Source organism: Aethalodelphis obliquidens, unplaced genomic scaffold (genome assembly GCF_003676395.1).
Source record: "Aethalodelphis obliquidens isolate GAN/ISIS:26980383/991018 unplaced genomic scaffold, ASM367639v1 scaffold5, whole genome shotgun sequence".
Classification (NCBI taxonomy): domain Eukaryota; kingdom Metazoa; phylum Chordata; class Mammalia; order Artiodactyla; family Delphinidae; genus Aethalodelphis; species Aethalodelphis obliquidens.
In genome coordinates, this window is record NW_020837949.1 from 78,611,438 (window position 1) to 78,632,983 (window position 21,546).

Genomic DNA, 21,546 nt, shown 5'->3' on the forward strand with positions numbered 1-21,546 from the left:
TCCCCACCCCCCCACCACGACATATGGACGCCTTTCTTGCTCTAAGGCCGATTATATATATCAGAGAATTGACATATATATATGTGCCTGATATATATTACAATACATACAATGTTTTTACAAAATGTACCATTTTACAAAAAAATGAGTTGGCTGAAATGTACAGGTATAGATATATTTTAAAACCAAGAAGCAAAAACAAAAAAATGGTCTCCTGAAACAAAGTGACTTTGTTTTATTTTTCAATTCTAGACGTATGATTTAAATTCTGGGAAATCATCCAAATTTTTTGTTCAGACAATGGCTATTAATCAGTTTTGGCTGAATTCGATATTAAATATTTGTTAAGTATGTGTTTCACTAATTTTATGGCCTTTCTCAGTGTTCTAATTAAATAGATCCTTTTTTTAAAATTTGGAAATGTATATTTTTTTACAAGTTAAAATTATACTAAGGAATCTACCGAAAACATGGGGTATTGTTATTACAATACTGTTACCCTCCAATAATTAAAGGAATTGAAGACAACACTAGTGCACAAAGAAAGGAATTGGTCTGTACTCAGTTTTCAGAATACTTAGCCTAGGTAAATAATGTCTGTGATTTCAAGAAAATTCCCACCAAACTTTTTCCCAGATATTTTAACATCGCATTATTTATTCATGTTATATTTTTAATAATCAATTTCTGCCATTAATATGATAGCATCTCCCTGAATATTCCTTGAAAAAGAATGCTTTTGTGTTAAAAGGAAAAAGAGACTCAGTGTCATACAAGATAGGTAAACATTGGGTTTAATAGTTTCCTTAAGCAAATTTCCTTACCTCCAAAAGTCTTCAGTGTCTTAATTTGCAGTATAATATAATGATATATGTAGTATTCTCTCAAACTCGTTTTCTCATGGAATCCTTTATTCCATGAAGCATCAGAAGAATCTTGTTTTATAGAAATATACCTGTATAGCATCATTCATTCATTCATTCATCTACATGTATGTTTGCTTTCATTAGGCAAAGAGACAGGATCAACAGTTCTTAATATATAGATAATGTCAAGTAAACATCACAGAAAATATTTTCTAACTTTTGTCTGGGATACTTAAGATTTTATAGCCACATGCTTTTCCTGTTTAGTTTTCTGTTTACTAATCATAAGAAATATAGTAGAAGGTAGAAAGAAAATAAAAGACTTTATGATTAAAATTAAATTTCACTACAGTATTATTTTGAACCTCAACTAGAGTATTTAAAGAGGAAGTTCATGATAGAATTAATTAATTAACAAAAAATACATTTAAGAAAAGATGGGCCACAAAAACAGTATAAGGCCAAGTATAAGAATCCATTTAAGCAGAGATTAAAACATGCGCGTTTTTATTTCTTATGGTCTTTCTTTTGGGAAGAAAATAGGCATTTTTTTAATCCCCATTTTGTCCTCACATGAGTATAAGGTAAGAGTTCTAAGGTCAATGATAATTCTGCTGTAATGTATATTAAATCAATGTGTGTACTTTTTCTGAATGTTACAAGTCAACTGCTGATAGTTCAAACGCTCTCTCTTTCTTTGATGTCTGCAAGGATGATAACCAACTGTACGGGATGTGGATGATGTGCCTTTCCTGATAGATCCTCTTTTGACTTAAAGTCTGTTGATTGCTCCTTTTGCAATAAGAGCATTTTCAACTACCTGAATCAAGACTTTCATAATATCACTTAGTGGTTCTTGACAGCTAATGAAGTGTCAAAGCAGGGCTGATAAACTCCAGAGCCTATCAAGAGGGCTGAGTGTAGCATTTTTTAGATTCTGATTTACTAAATGAGGTGGAAGTCATTATGTTCATCAAACAAACTCAACTATGAACTTTTAAACTAATTTCTTGGTTTTTTTAAGGAGAAGTAATTTCTTCTTATTGAGTACTGAGAAATGGTAAAGCAACAGTTATATTGGGAAAAATTAGAAAATCTTTCTCAATTTTGTAATTATACTAGTTTCTACCACTTTTTGAGTTTTATCAGTAGTGGCATTTAACTTAATAAGAAACAAACGCCTGTTTTAAATAACACCCTTACAACATTAATATAAAATTAAAATAAATTTTTAAAATCTTGGAAATCTTGTTAAAAATGCTTTGATGCTTAGGGACACAGCCAAATACATAACCTCAACTTCTAAAGCAAGTTTTGTGAGGTGGAAGTTCATAAGTTGCTCTTTTCATAACAATTGATTAGTTTGAATAGAAAGTTAAAGTATGTGTCTTTGAAAAAATAAACATGTTCCAATTTTAAGTATATAAAATTACTTTCTATTATTTAATCCAAAGTTTAGTGATAACAATATTGTTATAAAGACATGATCTACAAAGATAATCTATTAACTATTTACATGCAAAATAAACAAGTATCAGGAAAATGAAAGTATTAAGATATCAGTGACCTTAGATAATGTTAAAGGACTCTAGTTGCTCACATTGAACTACTCCGAGGGTTTTATTAGGACTGAATAGCACTAACACACACTTTCTCTCCCTGCAGGTCTAAAGGCAAATTTTACCCCTATTGTTCTCTGCATTCAGACTAATGGGAGTGTCTAATTTTGAGTGTGTATTGTGGCCTGCAGGGATTAAAGGGAGGTCATGTTTCGCTCTAAACAAGGTTTATTACTTATCATTCTAACATTGTTATTAGTGCTTTGTTTTGGTTTTTCTTTTGCTGTTTTTTTAAGAGGAAAACAGCCACATTTCCTGATGAAGTATAGAAGAAAGTTTAAAAAGAACTTAAGCTGTTTTTTTGTTTTTTTTTTTTTGCCTACTCTTGAAAAAGAAGTAAATCTGTTTCTGAATTAGATGTTTGTCTTGTGGGGATAAACGTCTCTGTGTCTTGTATTGGTCTAGAGAATCTTCAGTGTCTGCTGTCCTGTCCAGTCCAGAGATGTGCTTGATTTAATGGGCCCTGGGAGAGCAAGGATTTTCCACAAAACAAGCTGGATTTTTAGCTTCATCCTAGGGAATCACTTAGTTGTCCTTTGGGCTCTTAAACCAAACCTGGCTCACATTATATTTAATTTCAATCCCAGAACAGTTCTAAACACAACCCAATCTTGGAATACATTTACAGTGGAATGTTTTTGGAAAAGAGAATAGAATAATTTAAACTTGTCTCATTTTCTGTATAAGGTAAAATTCTTAAATTATTTTGTTTCTATACAAAATTAATTTTAGAAGTAGTACTATCAGATAACTTTACAAAAAAATTGTTTTGGCAGAGAAGAATATAGGAAAACTTAATTTTTCCCAAATTATCTATATAATAATCCTATTTACCCCCTTTTCATTTGTGTATGTAGAAAAATTATAAAATGTCAATGAATTGTTATGAACTAATTTCATTAGGGCATCTGACTTCCATTGCTTAATTAGTTCTGAAATGTGCTCACTTCAAAACTAAATACATTATTAGGGGAAAAATACTTGCGGAGTTCCATCATAAATAGGATATTATTGTCACTAAGATTAGAATGTCCCCAGAACACATTGTGTGGTTTCATCTAGAGACTCTTTGAGTTCATTGGTTTTCAACACCATCCTCTCTCATCTCCCTCCTACCCCTCTGTAGGGAAATCTGATTCAAACAAAATCCTTTTATAAGTAAGCCTGAAGCCTTCATGATCAAAATTCTAGTTATAGAGGTGGGACATTCTAGTTATAGAGGTGGGACATGCCAAGTGAATGCCCTCCCTCCCCACATCCCCCAGAAATGACAATTAAAAAAACATCTCAGGTGAACAACTTCTATTTTTCAACTGACAAACTTAAATTGCATTTGTTTGTGGCACTCAGATACTATATAGTTTAGAGAATGAAGAGACTAGGAGTAGTAAGGGCAGCAGGATAAATTATGAGTTATCTAACCCATATGCACTATTTTACATGATAAACATATCCATTTTATCCACCTAATTGGAAATCCATCTATTCATTCATTCAGTAAACATACAGTAAACACCTTTGTCAGCCAAATCTGGGGTTTAGGTAATTCGTATCCCCAGCCACACACAGCTGCCTCTTGGATTTGGTTACTTGATTTATCCTTGGGAATATTCACATCATCTCCTGGACTTCCTTGTGACCTTCTCTCTCCCTCACAGCTCTAAGAATTAAATAGATTCTTGTCTCAGTTACAAAGGGACACCCACAAACACTGAATTACATATGTTCTCTAGTAAGTTCACGCTTGGACATACCAGTTTTTGTCAGTGATTAAGGAAAACTTTTTTTGCTCCCATAAATGTGTTTTGGGATGGAAATAATGGAAAAATACTGATAAAATACTCAATTTATTTATTCAATAAAAGGTCATTTGCTCAGCATTAAGGCAATTCAAATAAATCATTCTTAAGCAGTTTAAAAAAAATTCTTATAGTGAGCATATGCAACACATAATGGGTGACTAAGTGGTTTATAACTATTTAATTCTCCATATGTGTATATTTTACACAGTTTTGTTACTGGAGAAATGAAATATTCAATTTGTAAGTATCAGAAAAAGTTTGCTTTCTTTTAGTCATGTGGGGAAATGCTAGTTATTTGAAGAACACACTGAAACATATGCTGTGGTGTATGTAAATGGAATGACCAAGACTGCCTGAAAAATCAAACTTTCAATTATGTTAATCAGATAAGCGTCCTTCTTTTTTTACTTTGCTAATGATACAATGCTTACCACTCATAGGCAATTAATGCACAGTTGCTGGTGAACTCATTGATGATGGAAACCTGCCTGTAAAGGAGCCTTACAAATAAAACAAAAGACAGAATCTAGAAACAAATTTTAATCCTAGATCACTAGCCCATCACTTAAAGCACCAAATTAAACTGATTTGAATTGTAAAAGAAGTATCTACATTTCAATTCTAAATTTTTACTGACTAATCATCTGGCACAGAAATGAGTGATCAGTTATAATATATGTTTGTATTAATAATTTTTGTCCACATTGAAACATTTAGTTGATTTATATAATGATGACATTTAAACTTTCATTGTTATTCTTCCAAGAAGTAAAAATTAACATTATGCATTAGTTATTTTGTAAATTGTTTCCAACTTTTTTTTTTTTGATTATATGCCTGTGCCCTAAACTTACTGCCATCAGCTATCAGGCAGCAAAAATAAGGAGAAAAAATTAAAGTTACAATTTTTTAGAGATTTATTTAGAAAGAGGATTGAACTGAGAGCTAGGAGACCTGAATTTAAACCTGGCCTCTGCAACTGTTAATGGTAGAGTCACTCATGCTCTTTTGCAAATGGAGGCAATCAGACTACAATCTAAAGTAGATCTCAAATTCAATAATTAATTATCTAGTTAATCATTTCCTCTACAGATAATTAGACCCATATGCCACTGTGGTAACTTTATATCTAAAAGAACTAAACACATAGTCTAATGCCCATGCAGATAAATGGCATGCAGTTAATGCATTCGTGTGTGTAATGGTTAAAGTGTGTGAGGCATCAGAGGAGGGAGTGATACCTACTAATTCTTAAGGCTTTCATAGGAGAGATGGCTTCTAACTGTACCTTGAAGCATGAGAACATGGAAAATAAACTAGAAGCAAAAGGGGGGAGGCTAGATTTAGAGAAGAGTAAAGTGGTCGTTTCTGATAGAGTTGTGGGAACTTATAGAAATAGGCATAGAACAAGGTAGCAAAGGAAGATTAGGGACTGTGACTTTTATTAGGGAGACTGAGCGAAGGTGATAGTGGTGGGTGTGGGTGCTTTTTTTAAAAATAAAAACATTACATTTTTGAAATTGGCTCTGGTCAATTTTTATAATAATGCCTTGAACAATATGTTAAAATTGAGAGAAATGGAAGATAGGGGACCAGTTAAACTATTGCTATAAACTATAGCAATAAACTATTGCTATTGCAATAATTTCTGTGTTTAATATTACTAAACAAAACTCTGAAAAACTTCATTCATATGATTATTATATATAAAATGACTATAGTAGTGCTTAGCACATAGAATTTTTTAAAATAGCCATGTTATAGCCACATTATAAATAATTTAGGGTTTAGATGGCATAATTTTATTGGTTATTTGAATGTAATATATAATTAGAAAATCTAGTCTATAATCTGACATATAATACATATCACAACATTTACTTATTCCTAGATGTTATTATATTTACTTTTTCTGAGTTTTTGCTGCCTTTTTTTTAAAAAGGTGTTTCAAATACTATTTATTGAGACACTTGCTTCTATGTGCCAAGACGAGGTATATACCAGGAAAAGGTTCTAGGATTAGGAATACAAATATAGGTAAAAGCAGCATATTTTAACTCTAGAAAGGGAGCCAAAAAGATAAAGCGGTGATTAACCTACATTATTACATGGTACTGTTTCACAAAGGAAGGCATGATATACTGTCCCTTAGAAGGCTGGAGAATTCACAGGAGAGGTGTAACCTAGATCCTGAAATCTGAGTAGGTTCACACGGTAAGTGAACACGGAAACCATTGGGAGATAGACCACATTCTAAGCTGTGGTAACTAGATAGCAGACCATTGAGGTAACTGGAAACAATTCTACCCATGCATGTGTGTGTGTGTAAATATATGTATTTATAAATCGTTATATATAGGTACATAAACACACACAATCTACTGGTGAACGAGCCCAAAAACGTGTGGAATATACAAAGGGCTCAAATGATATGTTGGAAATTTCTAGGCAGGTTTTAAAGAGGCAAGTGATGTAATATCTGTGCTTTGAAGTTTGATCCATTCCTTGTTTGAATGAATATATTACTAAGAAGTTGTTATTGCTGTAGTTTCTTGAATTGATGGGTGGTCTGTATCCTTAAACCTTGCAAGTTTCAGAATGTCTGATATTGCCTCTCTTTCTTGCTGGGTATAAACTTATTGAGTCACATATGTTTTCAGTTGGGTATTTGCACAAATTCCTTTTTTTTCTGGCAAATAATCTTGCTTTCAATAGGATGAAGCCCACCTGATAACTTTCCTTCAATAGTTGACTGGGTTTTTATTAATGGATTCCAAATATATTCTTCCTTTATTTAGGAAGTTCCATAACTGATCCTCTGTAAGATTAGATTTTCCTGGAAGATGGTGACATTTCAATCTGCAGATATGTTTATTTTTAGGTTTTATTTCCTATCTTTTATTCTTATTATCTTCCCAATCAATTTCATCTCTTTCAATGAAAATTTGATTTTGTTATTACTTAGTTTGAAACTTTGGCAACAAGACTCAATCCTCTATCTTCTTTGTCAGTTCTTCTTTCCTATGCTTTTCAATTGCATTTTGGTCAACTTTTTATCTCCTGACAGTGAGTGAGCGAGCTGGAGGAGTTCACTCTCTTACTGTTGGAGTATACAATTGTTGTTTTGACTTGAAAACAAGCTTCACATTTTTTAATATATTTTCTTCTAGGAAAATATATTCTTTCATATTTTGGCGATTGGTGTGTGTCTTGTGAAACTCCATCAAAGACACTGTGGAGTAGTCTGGTGTTCACACCTTCTACTCCTGCTTTCACTGTAGTTTACCTACAGTGATTTCCTTTAGTAGAAGGATAATGCACACACAATAAATATTGAGCATGCGTGTGTTATTAGAACAGTACTTGGCATATAAGTGTTTGTTATGATGTTGCTGCTGCTTTTGTACTTTAGCTGTACTTCTGCTTTTTATGGACATTTTCCAGTAATTTTATAGCCATATAGACTCCTACAGCTTGTTTATGTAATAAAGCATTTATGGATGGAAGGTTTGTGATTCGTTACATTTTAGTTACTAATTACATCATACCTGGGATATTTGTTTTGTAGAAAGATTATTCTGGAGGCAGTGCATAACATGGCTTGTTGGTATAAACCTAGAAAGGAAGTTCAATTAGAAGATAATTAGAATAATCAAGGGAAGAAATTATAAGGAATTGAACTATGACAGTGGCAGTGAGGATATAAGCAAAAGCAAGTTACAGGAGAAATTATAGTGTTGAACAAAACTGAAGTGATGGAATGGGTCTCTGGATGATGAAGAGGCTCTGGTTTATACAATTCTTTGGATGAGTGATACTTGCAACCAATTTAAAAATGTACAGAAAGGTGATGATGTAAATGGAAAAAAGAAAAGGGAGTGAGTTCTGATCAATTCCTGCAGACTCTGAGATATTTGTGCAATATGTAAATAGAGGTTACTAGTAAGCCTTTGTTTGGCTTTTGGGGGGAAAATCTGTCTTTGAAGACATACATATGAGACATGTCAAAATACTGCTAGTGACGAAAGCCATAGTTGGGGATAAGATTATACACAGAGTTATTATTGTATAAAAAGACCAAGTACAGAGCAAATAAAATAATATAAATATTTAAGAAACTCTTAACTAAGGTGAATTATGTGATAGTGAGAGGTAACCAAACTTCTCAACAATCAGTTCTTAGTGTTCTCCAAAGTATATTCTTATATTTCTCACTTTTTCTTTTCAATGATCATTTCTTAGTATTCTCAAAAATTCTGCCGCCTTAGAGGTAGTGCAGAGGAGGACAGAGCCTGGCCTCTGGTGTCAGGAATTAGAATCTTGACTCTACATCTCACAAGCTTTATGACCTAGGATATTCCCAATATCTATCTGAGTCAATTTCTTCATGAGAAAATATGGAAATGAAAGTTTCCACCTCAAACTGTTGTTGTGGGCCTTACATAAATACACTAATAAATCATTCAGCAGCTTTTTTTGCACATAATAGGCACTGAAAACTTATTTCCTTTGTATTTTCTCTTCTGTCTACTTGTTTTTATTCATGTCCTCTTACACTTCCGTGTAAGAAGGTTAAAAAACTAGTCCTCGATGAACAAAATAAAGTCAGAAAAATAAGATGAATTTTCCCACAATATAACTTTATTAATCTCTAAAAATTATTCTTTATTTGTGTTTTTTTGGACCTTTCTAAACTTTTTGCTGATTAAGTATGAAATGATAATGATAGTAAATAGCACTTGTTTTGTTGTTTTGTTTTTATAGTGCAACCTTTCCTTTCAGCCCTTATTTTGTTTTTGGAAATTTAAATAATAATCTAGGGAGCGATGAAATACAGAATCTCAAAATTTTGGGACCTTGATGAACTTTCCAATATTTACAAATATCTAGATGTGATCGTCATTTAGTCAAAATATTTTGGCATCATATAGACCCAAACTTTGACTACTTTAAATAGCATCTTTGTTCTATGAAAAGGATAAAGTTCAAGTCATGGAAAAAGGACATAAGCCTAAAGCCATCAGTGAATACAGGCAGTTCATTAGAGTCCAGCAACTGGTGGGGTCCTATTACCTTTCATGCTATAAAACTTAGAGAAGGGAGGGTATTGAAGGGAGGGAGAAAGGAAGGAGGAGAGAAATAGAAATGTCATGGAAGTCAGAAATATAGAGAACAGGATGGCTATTGTTTGGATTTGAGGTTAAGTGTACAGCAGTTTTCTATCCAACTATGAGAAAGTCTAGTTCTGGGCGGTCTTGCATTCTAGAAAGCAGTTTTCACTTTATTGCCTTTTTGAAATCTGATTCGATCATTGTAATGTAATCATCTGTATAGATCTGTGCTTATCCTAAAGATAATCAAGATACCACAGGAACTATACAACTTTCTTATGTAGAGCTGAATCTACATATGTGATTTTGATGTAAATTTTGTCACCTTTTATTCTTTTCGTATATTAAATATACAAGAAGAGCATTAACTTATAAAATAATTTTTCAGTATCTTAATGTACTGATAGTGACTGCTAACAATGTCTTTTCCTTTTTCTTTATTCAAATAGAGCTACATTAGAGATCCTGATGTATTCCGGGGGAAAAGGCAAATCTGAAAATTATAAATAAATAAGTATAATGAAAATGACAATTGACTCATTAGAAGAGAATCACAGTTCTTCTCCCATGATTATTTGATAGGATATTCTGATTAAAGAACAGATCGATTAAAATTTCTTTTCTCCTTTTGCTGCATGATATTAGATTTAAAAAATCTATCAAATGGACTTTATTTGTGTCGTGAACGTCGTAAGATTCATAAGATTTTTTAGTATTACATCACAAGAGAATGCAATCTATTTATAATTGAAAACAGTGCTGCTTGAAATTATATGAATTGATTTTCCCTTCCAGAACATCTATACACTTATGCTTACTGTCTGCATTGTCTTATAGCCTGTCATAATAATAATGGTGATAATAGGTAGCATTTATTGAACACAGACTATTTGCTTGGCCTTGTGACCACTTTATCTTTCATTTTGTCATTAAGCAAATTATAGAAACACTAAATCATTTGGTGAATCTGGAATAAACAAAATGTTTGCTTAATTATCTTTCAAATTTAAGAATACATAGTTCATTAAGAGTGCTTGTCTGAAATGGCACTTTTGATTACAGTCCTACATTTACTTTTCTCTATGGTTGACACTGCATGTAGAAGTTGAAGTAAGGTCTCAACAAGGGAAAAACTGAATTGCACCCAAAAAGAATTAGCGCCTTTGTACGCTTTAGTCTACTAGGATTCACCAAAGTCGAGCTGATTCTATAGAAATTTAGGGTTTTCTAAAGTAACATTTGTTGTTGTTTGACTAAATGTGAACATAGGCAAGATGTAAGAAAGTAGTGGAGTATTAAACATCTCATATTACTGAATATTAATTTTAGTTCCAATACCAATTTGTGTAATGGTAAGATTTACATAACAGAAGCTGAAAAGAAACACCTAAAATTCTTTGACTCTAAAGGAGTAAAGTCCAAGTTGAAGTTATTTAATATCAATTGCAGCTGAACATGTCTACATATAAGGAAAATAAAATGATACATTTAAGTTAAAAATCATAAAGGAAAACAGAATATTTAAAAATGTGAAATCTAGACTTTGAGAAAAACATCTCTGATTTTAACCTAGGTTTTTTCACCCTGAAAGTGGTGAGATAATCTAAGCAATCCAGAATTTGCCCTGGCTCACTGCCAAGAAGGTCTCAAAAAGACTCCTCTCAGTTACAAAGCAATGTGTGAAGTCCCTGATACAGAGGAACATCTAAAGAAATTGCAGCAAAAGGAATGATGAGGCAAAGTTAAGTACATTTGAAAGGAATGTAGAATAGCTGCTAACCTGTACTCCAGGAAAAATTGCCTTTTTGTTTAATGAAATGATCCAGCAGTAACATTTTTTAAAGTGTAGTTTGTTTCTAGAGTGATTTCACACGTAAATGACTAAAGACTTTCTCTAAGTTGTCGGTACGTAGGAACCAATAATTTTCCCTGAACTCAACCTGTAACATATTTTTCAATTGTATGAATATTTTCATTGTTTAAAATTGTGATATAGAAAGTCATTATTTTTGCTATTTAAAGTTCAGTATACAGAAGTTGGCAAACAAAAAAGAATACTGTTCTTAATATGACCATTAGATTTAATATTAATGTAAATCAAGGAGCATAGTGCTCTTCTTATTTATCCCTTCACCATACACAATTACTGATGTTAACAAGTTAGCACACTTGGTAAGAAAGTAGAAAAGTACTTTTTTCATTCAGCTCCATCTGGACCCTAATTTCCTACTTGTAGTCGAGAAGATCAAACATTAATATTTAACCTCTACTTATACAAACAGGTAATCTTTAACTGAGTGTTTACTATGCAAACTATTGCAGTAATTGTTTTATGAATTATCTAATTTCACCTTAATAATAACTCTTGGGAGATTTATTATTAACCCCATCTTCCAGAACTCGAGGCCCAGGTAGTGTAAGGAACTCATGCTAGTTTACACACCTTGTACGTACTGAGGTGGTGCTTGTGTTTTCACCTATAACTGTGACTCCATGTTCTATGGCTGTAGTAGTTGTCTTCCTATAACTTCTTCCACGTTATGCTTAGACCTCTCTTTCATGGTTTCTATGCATTTCAAATTAAAATCAATCCTTGTGTCTCTTAAATGACCCTCCCAGTGATTAATATCTCTATGTAATTTTCTTGGTTTAGACTCAGCTGGCTTTTTAAATTTTTTTAGTTTGCCTAGCTACCTATAGTTTAGTCTCTCTGGTATTAGGGTAGAATTATAGCGTTTAGAATTGGAAAAAAGAGTGAAGGTTATCTAGTCTATTTGATAAACATCTCTTTATACAACCTTTCAGTCAATGCATGAATATATCCAGTGATACAGCCCCTGTCTCTGGTAATAGCCCTTTCCATCCTCACACAGCTCAGGGTGCCTGAAATATCCGTCTTACATTGACTCTCTGTAGCATTGATCCTTTACAATCATTTCGTGAGAGGAATGGCATTTACATTCAGATATCATGTGGTAGATTCTCTGTTCTTTCTCTCTGGAGACTCATAGCTCTCATTTATTTCTGATGATGACTTGCATGAATGAAACTCCCTTGATCTATTTCTTCCTTCCCTCCTTCCTTCTATTCTTCCTTCCTTCCTTTTTTTTTTTTTTTTTGTCAGAGGTAGAGAATAAGATAAGACAAGCCCAGTATTGTACTGTTTCTCATGAAGAAATTAGAAAAGCATCTTTTAACAATGTATTAACAATTAATTCTTCTAATTTTGTGAGTAAGATGTATAGGTAGGTAGGTAGGTAGATAGACAGGCAAGCATTCAATTTAATATTCATGACCTGGTAATATGGAAAAGAAACCATGTGAGTTGTGGATGATGAGCTATTAACTATATATCTCCTTACATGAGGGAATGTTAATTCTGGTAGATAAGTCATTTATAGGAATGATTGTAATAATTGACAGTGTGATGCAGATTATGAGTAATTCAAGCAAAATATTACAAACAAAGTAATTCTATGAGAATTCTTAGGGATTGCATTTGAACTAGCTTGGAAGAGTGATACTATTTTCTCTAGGTGGCATATAGTTGTAGGTGTCAGGAACAATGGCAGGAAAGGCTAATAAGTGGACGACCACAGAATGTTTTCCTGGAGGGTTGTGGACATGAGAAAGAGTACTGAGGTGGGGTCTAAACACAGATGGTGTTGATCTGACCTTTAAGGCTAAGTTAAGGAGTTTGAACTTTATTCTCTATTAAAATAATATTTTTGATAAGATGGAAAAGGCAATAAGAGAAATAAAGCAGGCAACTTATCAAATGACTAATGTCCTGGGATAGGGCTGGGACATTGAAGCTGAAGGGTCTTCATTTCGGCTTCCTCTCCTTGGAAGGCACATTCTACATTTTATGGAGGCTGATGAAAAGGTTCTGTGTGTGCATGGTAAAAATCTGAATCATTGATTCAGGACACGTTTCTGGAGACTCCTCAACATTTCTATCCCATGAGAGATGGGTTGTGGTGGTATATATATATATATATATATATATATATATATATAAACCTAATTTCAATTGAAGCAGATAAAGAAAACCTCTTTGGTGATGATCAACACTTACCTCTCGAGTGAAAAGGTGGACTTACTGTTATATCTATCTGAAGATGTTTTTGTCACTTAAGGTGTAGGTCTAAAAAAGTTCAGTATTTGCCTGTTCACAACAAAAGCAAATTGGAAATCAATAACAAACTGAAAAATTGGGGTCATGTAGTAAAATTTATTTAATTCAGTGTTTTCATAAAAGCCTAACTCAGTTGATCTATTATATATGTCAGTTACAAAATATTACAAAGGATTTAGATGGTGAAGTTAATGATTTAATGGTCAAAAAGACGTAAATAAAAAGAGGCCTCAAACAACCTAGGAGGTTGAACAGTGTTTTCCCCACACTACCTCTGCTCTGTTGGTCCCTATGCTTATCCTTCTAGCAATGACTTGGAGCAAATGAAACCACTTAAACAAGTCTTAGTAAAGTTAAAGACATTTTGTATACAAAGTGACCATTCTGATCTATTACTACATGCAGAGATTGCACCAGCCCAATTGTTTGGACAAGGTATTTCTCTCCTTTCTTGTGTAGGAGTGTGTGGTCTTGAATATGAAATCAGCGAACTAATGGGAGTATAACTCCCACTTCAATGAAATGTAAAGAAGTCCTGTATATTTTTTACTACCACAAAGAATAACCACTGATTGGTAACTACAGCAGGCAGCAGCCTCATTACCATGTACCAATAGTCTGTGTTCATATAGGACCTCACATTAACACCCAATGTCTTGCTTTGTTACCTTGCAGAAATGTTGGAATCCAACAATGTGATCACTTTCAATGGCTTGGCCAACAGCTCCAGTTATCATACCTTCCTTTTGGATGAGGAACGGAGTAGGCTGTATGTTGGAGCAAAGGATCACATGTTTTCATTCAACCTGGTTAATATCAAGGATTTTCAAAAGGTATCTTTATTCTAATATATGTACTATAATTCTTTTGAAACAATTCAAGTTATATAGAATTTTCTAGCTATTTAACAGTGTCACAACTGAAAAAAATTGTTTAAGTTAATATTTTATCTTTTCAGACACAAATAAAAATAATGCACTGATCTATCACAAATCAGTGGATGTAGTAAACCGTCAAAATTATCAGGGAGGAAACTGTACTATTTTCAGTGATCATTATAAGAAATACTAACTTTAGCTTATTCTTCCACAGTTCTGTCATTTTTCCTGCATAAAATTAAATACCTAAAGCATTATAGAAATATATCATAATTGATTTCATGTACTAGGTATATATATTTATATATAATTTACATATCTCTCTATATTGCCAGCACATGCAGAGTTCATCACTCATCATACACATGCCTCATCTGAACGTTGCCTGTGTTTGGAAAGTTTATTAAAACACAGGCACTCTCATTCATTTACATATTGTCTATATCTGCTTTCATTCTACAATGACAGAGCTGAGTAGTTGTGATAGAAATCATCTGAATCACAAAGCCTAAAATATGTACTATCTGGCCTTTTAAACAAAAAAGTTGGCCAAACCCTGATCACAAAGATCAGTTTTCAGTGTCAGGTTTTTGCAGGTATGGACATTTAGAAACTAGCCTTCTATCAGTATTTTTAATATACTTTATTGTGTTTCTGGATTATTTAATTAATAAGCTATACAGTTTGGAAAAAAAATATGGATTGACAGATTAGTGGAAATTGTGCTACTGAGTCTATATGCTGCATTCTAAGTCAAACAGTTTTTTTTCAGTCGGTATTTCCTGTCAGTTCTCTGAGGAACAAAGATCTTTATGCAACAGCTTTCCCAAGAGTGGTAATATAACATGCTTTTTAGGGTGCATACACTTTAGTGTATGTATGTGTGTGTATATATATATATATATATATATATATATATATATATATAAGTTTTGCTGCTTCTTAACACTTGGTTTTAAAGTCGTGTGCCTCAACTTTTTATAAACTGTAACATATTGGACAGTTATTTTTAAAAAGTAACAGAATTGTAAAAAGCTTTTTTCTGGTTGGAGAATGTTGTTTTGGGATAAAGTGAAGATTTAATTTCAGGGCTGATTCATATCTCTAATAGAGTATACTGCTAAACCTAAGACTTTTACTTTTCTTCTGTTACCCAAACATTACAATTCTGACTCTATATTAAGAGATTTGATTCATAACATATAGTCAAATAAAATGGCAATGCCCTTAATGATATATTTTGGAATTAAGATATAACATTTAAAAATCACCTTGGATATTTCTTTTTTTGATTTTTCAATATATTAGATTTTGAAGCTTCCTCAGATTAACAATATCCCTAAGGTTATCTACTATCCAAGAAAACTGATTATCCATTGTTTTTTTCTGAAATGATAAAAATATTTATCTTAGCATCTTTTGTAAAGGTCAAAAAATAAGCAAGTTTTTGTTGTTTTAGTGAAAGATAACCATCCTTTATAAAATGAATGAAAAATCTAAGATGATTAGGAAGACTACATATTTTAATAACAGGAGGTTATATCAGTTCAAATTTTCAGTGTTTATAGAAATTTCATCATTTTATGAAATCCATATATATGAATATATGTATATACTTATTATATCTATGTATCTATTGTATATATCTATATATCTATAAATAGAAAATATTTGAGCACATCTCACCTCAAAATATATGTTTAATGTATTCAACATTTTTTCTGAATAAATATTCTTAATTTGGTTTATATATTCAATTGGCTCTAAAATTGAAAAGAACTAAATTGTCATATAAACAACCTACTATTTTATAGGTAAGAAAAATCCTAGAGACATTTGTGTGCCCAGGATGCATCACTTGTAATAAACATACACTGAAATAATGGGTTAAATAAAAGTTAAGTGACTTGCCTAGTGTTATAGTGTTCTTCTTATAGACTCTTGATTCAGATCATTATTCTAATAATAGAAGACATATTTCTAATTTTAAAGCATTCGTTTCAATACATTATTTAATTTTAATTATATCACACTCTTTATAAGGGTAAATATAGTTTACTTAAGGATTATATCTATTTGTCTATATTGTCTATTAATGCTCTTTTTAACCTATAGGTAATATTATTCAACAACTTTTTCCTAAGCATCTACTACTGTGATAAACTGTATAGGGGGCACTAGGGTATGTCATCAGTAATTCTTGAGGAACTTACAAGATAATACTAAAGATGTATGAGCATAAAGGTAAATACTAGGCCAATCCCTGTTAGAGAAAAAAACACAGTCTCAGGCTTGGAAGGACCATGAAAAGATTCTTGGCCTTGGTAAAGGTCTCAATCTCCTTAAGGCATAAATGCTTATTCGCTAATGAGTAAGAAGAGCTACCATGGGTAGATGTATAGAAGCCTAAAGAAGGGAAAGTCTAAAATAGATCATGAAGCACTCTGAATATGAGGGTAAGAAATTTAATCACTATTAACTGAGAAGTTTTTGAGCAAGAAGAAAAGATATCAACAGGTTAACAAATCTAACCAAAAGATAGGAATTATTCTTCATGGAAATAGATGCTATTGGAAGGACAAGTTATATATTTGTTCCGTTGACTTACAGTTATTCTCATTAAATTGCTTTCCAAAAGAGCACTTTCTACACCAGAATTTATTTTACTCATGCCAGATCTTTAAGCTAATATTTTTTTACCCTGATCTGTAACAAGTTGGGAGTACACACCCCTCTAAATATGAGAGAATTTAGCATGAATGTTAGCAAAATTACTTTTTATTAATATTTGTCATAAGAGAGAAATCACAAAATGAGACCCATGTTGTGTCAATGCTGATAATCAAGAGCTAGGAGACTACGAGAAAACAACCTGCCCTTTTCAATTTAAAAAGTTATCTGTTTTAATAATCTGTGATTCTTGCACAATCTAGCTGGAAAGCTGAATATACAGTCAATAAATCTTAGCTCTTCTATATATTATTTTTGTGTCCCAGAGAAAATTTATATTTGATCCTCCTCCTGTGTATGTTTTACTTTACATACACAGACACACATGAAAAGAAAAGTACATGAAAAGGAAAAAAATACATAAATTAAGAGCTTCAAATAGTAAAAATAAATCCATGTCCAAAAATTTTTAGGGCTTTTTATTGTGATATGGACCTGAAATGCATTTGCCATGTCATCATAGGTTATTTCAATATGTCCTAAATTCTTGTTTATAAATGTGTTATATTTTGCTTTTTAATTCCCTAGATTGACTATCACAGCCTTTGCCCAAGTTTATGACCATTTATACTGAATTATCTAGAGGTTCCCAGATGAATGATAATCAGTCATTTTGAGACTAAAAGCTTTCTAGCAGACGTGGATGATGAACTGCCATCATCTCTGGATTTTTCTTTTACATATGACTTTTTTTTTTCCCTGAAATTAACTAATGTTACCAGAAAAGAAAGATGAATAAAAAAAAATTAAAATTGCTCTACCCCAGTACAGATAGGAGTCATGGGAATTGCTCCGGGGACTGGAAAATTTTATATTAAAATTTAGATGAGGGTATTTGAATTAATATTATTGAGGGAAATGCATCTACAGTCCTCTAAGCCATGAGTCATGCCTTGATTTATCTACCACTGTCACCTGATTTATCTACCACTGTCACTGTATTCAAACAATACAGGAACCTCTGGAAAGATGAAGACCAAATATCAGGGATGAAAATACAGTTATTACACAGTTAGTCTGAGTTTTGCCCACAGTGGGGAAGGTGATTTTTTTTTTTTTAGAGCTATCTATTTGCTTCTTCATTTCCTCCTTTATCTCCTGAAATTATGTAGTACTACTCTTACCTATTTTCCCTGTCCAAAAAAAAAAAAAAAATTCCTTTCTAAAATGGGTTTTTCTAACCCTATCAGTTGCTCATTATAGCATGTCATGCTGAGATTTGAATGACAGAAATGGATCCAGAGCACCTGATGTTAACATTTCAAAATCACTATTTTATGATAAAGACCAATTCATTTAGAAGACTGCAAGCCACATTCTATGCTTATTTCTATCTCTCTTCACTAGATTCTCACGTGGTCTCAGGGTGATCTCCCTTTCCCAACCTGCCTTACAATTCTTTGCATTGCACACTGCTTACGTCTACTGACTGCATAAATTTCTGTGTTGCTCAACTTTCATTTATACAGCAAAGCCTAATGGGTAGACAGAGAGTGAAAGATGTTAAGTTCATGCCAATTGACTGATGCTACTGCAAAGTCTTAAACTAAGAGGTTCCTGCCACATAATGCTTTATGGAACTTTCTTTATCTCAGTTGCTCCAGTTGTTCTAACAGACTATAAGGTTGGATCTCTTAGAAAACTTAATTGGCAGAAAATAATGTTTCTTCTCTGCCCTTAGATTGTGTGGCCAGTGTCTTACACCAGAAGGGATGAATGCAAGTGGGCTGGAAAAGATATCCTGGTAAGTATCAATCTACTAAGTTATTTTAGTAATTGCATAAGGAATTTATTACTCTATCATCATTTTTGTCCAGTGTTATATTAAACACCATTCTTTGCTTCTGGACTTAGAAACAAATTAATGATATTTGATTTTGAATATTGACATTTTTATGTAAAGCATTGAAAATCTTATGTAAAGCGAGTGGGTATAAAATGACAGTACACCTGAATAAAGCAAAAATGGGTTCCTTTTGATGATTTATATACACAAAAGGTAATTAACAGTTTTAGCATATATACTTATACTCAATAAGTCAACTTATTTGTGCAGATTTGTTTTCATGTTAATTCCTCTTGAATTCCTTTTGAATGAATTGAAATTTTTCTTCTTCTGAATCATCATGATTAAATTCCCCTCCTTCTTTCCATTTCATTCTATTCCTTTTCTTTCTTTTCCTTTCCCCTTCTTTCCTTCTTACATTTCTTCTTTTTTCTCCTTCCTCCCTTAGAACTTCTCTCTTCCCTTCCCTCCTTCTTTCACACATTTCATGCACTCATTCCTTAAATAAATATGGATTGAGAAATGACTATGCAACAAACATTGTCCTGGGTACTACGGACAAAAGATGAGTGAATGGTAAGCAGTCCCTACAATGGTTGTACCACTGTTAGTAGGTAGAGGCCATTTTTCCTGAGGTAAACTTTGTCAGTTAAATTAAGTGGGCCACTGGTTTGAAGTATAGCCAAGGATCTGCACAGATCATGAAAGGCAGTTATAATCATTTAAATCAATAAATTAACATGAATTCAGGATTTTAAATATTTGTATTATTTTATGTCTTATCAGATATTTTTGGATCCAAAACACAAGGAAATAAGTTTAAAAGTTTTGTCTCTATATTAGCATTTAGAAGAAATTTATTCTATGTGCATAAAGACATAAATCAACTTGTATGTATGTATATAGACATATAGATATTTTCAAGGGACAATCTGATTGATTGGTAGCAGCTGCCTAAGATTATGTATATGTTTAGAAGGGTTTAGAAGTGAAATCAGTGTTCATGGAAAACAATGTCTCAATCTGGTAGCAGAGTTGGCTACAGGTGAAGGCAGATAAAGGAGCACAAAGCACAGGTATCTCCCATCCATGATTAATACATATCAGCAAACATGGGAAATTCATCCTTAAAAATTTCAATTTAAATATAGTGATTACACGTCACATTAAACCATAGTACAGTAAACATTTTTCTGATTATGTGAAAGTGGACAAAAAATTCTGTTCTATCAAATTTTATACTACCCCAAGTTAATACATAGGTTGGGATGATTGAAAAGGAGTAAATAGAAAGAAACATGAAGTAGGAGTCCAAAGAATCAAGAATTTTATGTTGATTCCCCACTGACTCATTAATTTTAAATGAGCAAGTACCTTAACTTTTGGGGGGTTTTAGTATCTTATCCATTAAATGGGACATTACATATTTGCAGTTGTGAGAAAGAAGTTCAGTAGATTTTGTGATAATTATTTAGAAGTAGGTGATATTGCATAAATGTAGGCAAAAAATATGACTGAATACGCAAAAATTTATTAACATCAAAATGCTATATTTACCATTAACAAATTATGTTGAAAGACTTCAGTGTGATAATAACTAAGGATGGAGAGAAATGGAGGTTTTACCTGTATACAGCTGTGACTTTTAAAAACAGATTTATTTTTTCTCTTTCTGTTAAAGTATAACAGGTGAAGACATGGAAACTTAGAATTACTGAGAATTCTATCCTGTGCCAAGTACTTTGATAATTTAGATAGTATTTTATATATGTAGTTTTAACAATAATCTTGTCAAGTGGGTATCATTACCACTGTTTTCTTAAGAAATATAATGATTCAGCATATTCATTCAGAATTGTTTCATTCAAAAATTTTGGAACAAAAAAAAAATTTTGGAACATTTTGAGTACTATGCTAGAAGTCAAGGTCAAAATTTTTGTGCCTCTGCTGAAGTTTTTCGTGTTGTGTGGCATGTATGGATTTGAACTTAGCTATTAACACACAGATAATAAGCAATAGAAATTCAAATAAATACCTTACCTATTCTGATCTTTTTAAGCGTGTGGATGTAATGATAACCAGCTCGTGACATTCTTGTAAGACTCAATCACAAATGAAATTATTACATAGACTGTAATGCATGATACAAAATTAACTATTAGTATCTGTAACAGAGTTGCTTAGACAATTTCTAAGTGAAAACATCATTAATGAAATTCGTCTGGTCCTCTCTAAGGAACATGACCACTGTAGTGTGGAACTGTTCTGAATTCAATTCCATCTGAACACTGAAGATAATAACCATACTTATCTGACAACTTATCTGGATTTTATAAAAAGCACTGAGCCAAGTACTGAGCATATTTCAGTTGCTAAGATAGCAGATATTCTTTTGTGTTTATGGTTTCCAAAATTCACCTCAGTACATTTCCCTTATCTTCCATGCCTCTCGCCTTGCCTCCCCTGCTCCTCTCCCTCTTCCTTTCCCCCTCCCTCCACTCCCCTTCCCTCCCCTCCCTCCCCTCCCTCCCCTCCCCCCCCCCCCCCCCCCCTCTCCCCCCCTCCCCTCTCCTCCACTCCCCTCCCCTCCCCTCTCCTCCACTCCACTCCCCTGCC

General features: G+C 32.7%; 1 protein-coding gene across 1 annotated transcript in view; it reads left to right on the forward strand.

Moving 5' to 3' along the window:
* SEMA3A (semaphorin 3A) overlaps window positions 1–21,546 on the forward strand; it is a 234,677-nt gene that overhangs the window by 46,538 nt on the left and 166,593 nt on the right. The window contains exons 2-3 of the mRNA XM_027102735.1: window positions 14,212–14,369; window positions 18,826–18,888. Coding sequence (XP_026958536.1) covers window positions 14,212–14,369; window positions 18,826–18,888 — 221 coding nt within the window. The remainder of the gene's footprint in view (window positions 1–14,211; window positions 14,370–18,825; window positions 18,889–21,546) is intronic.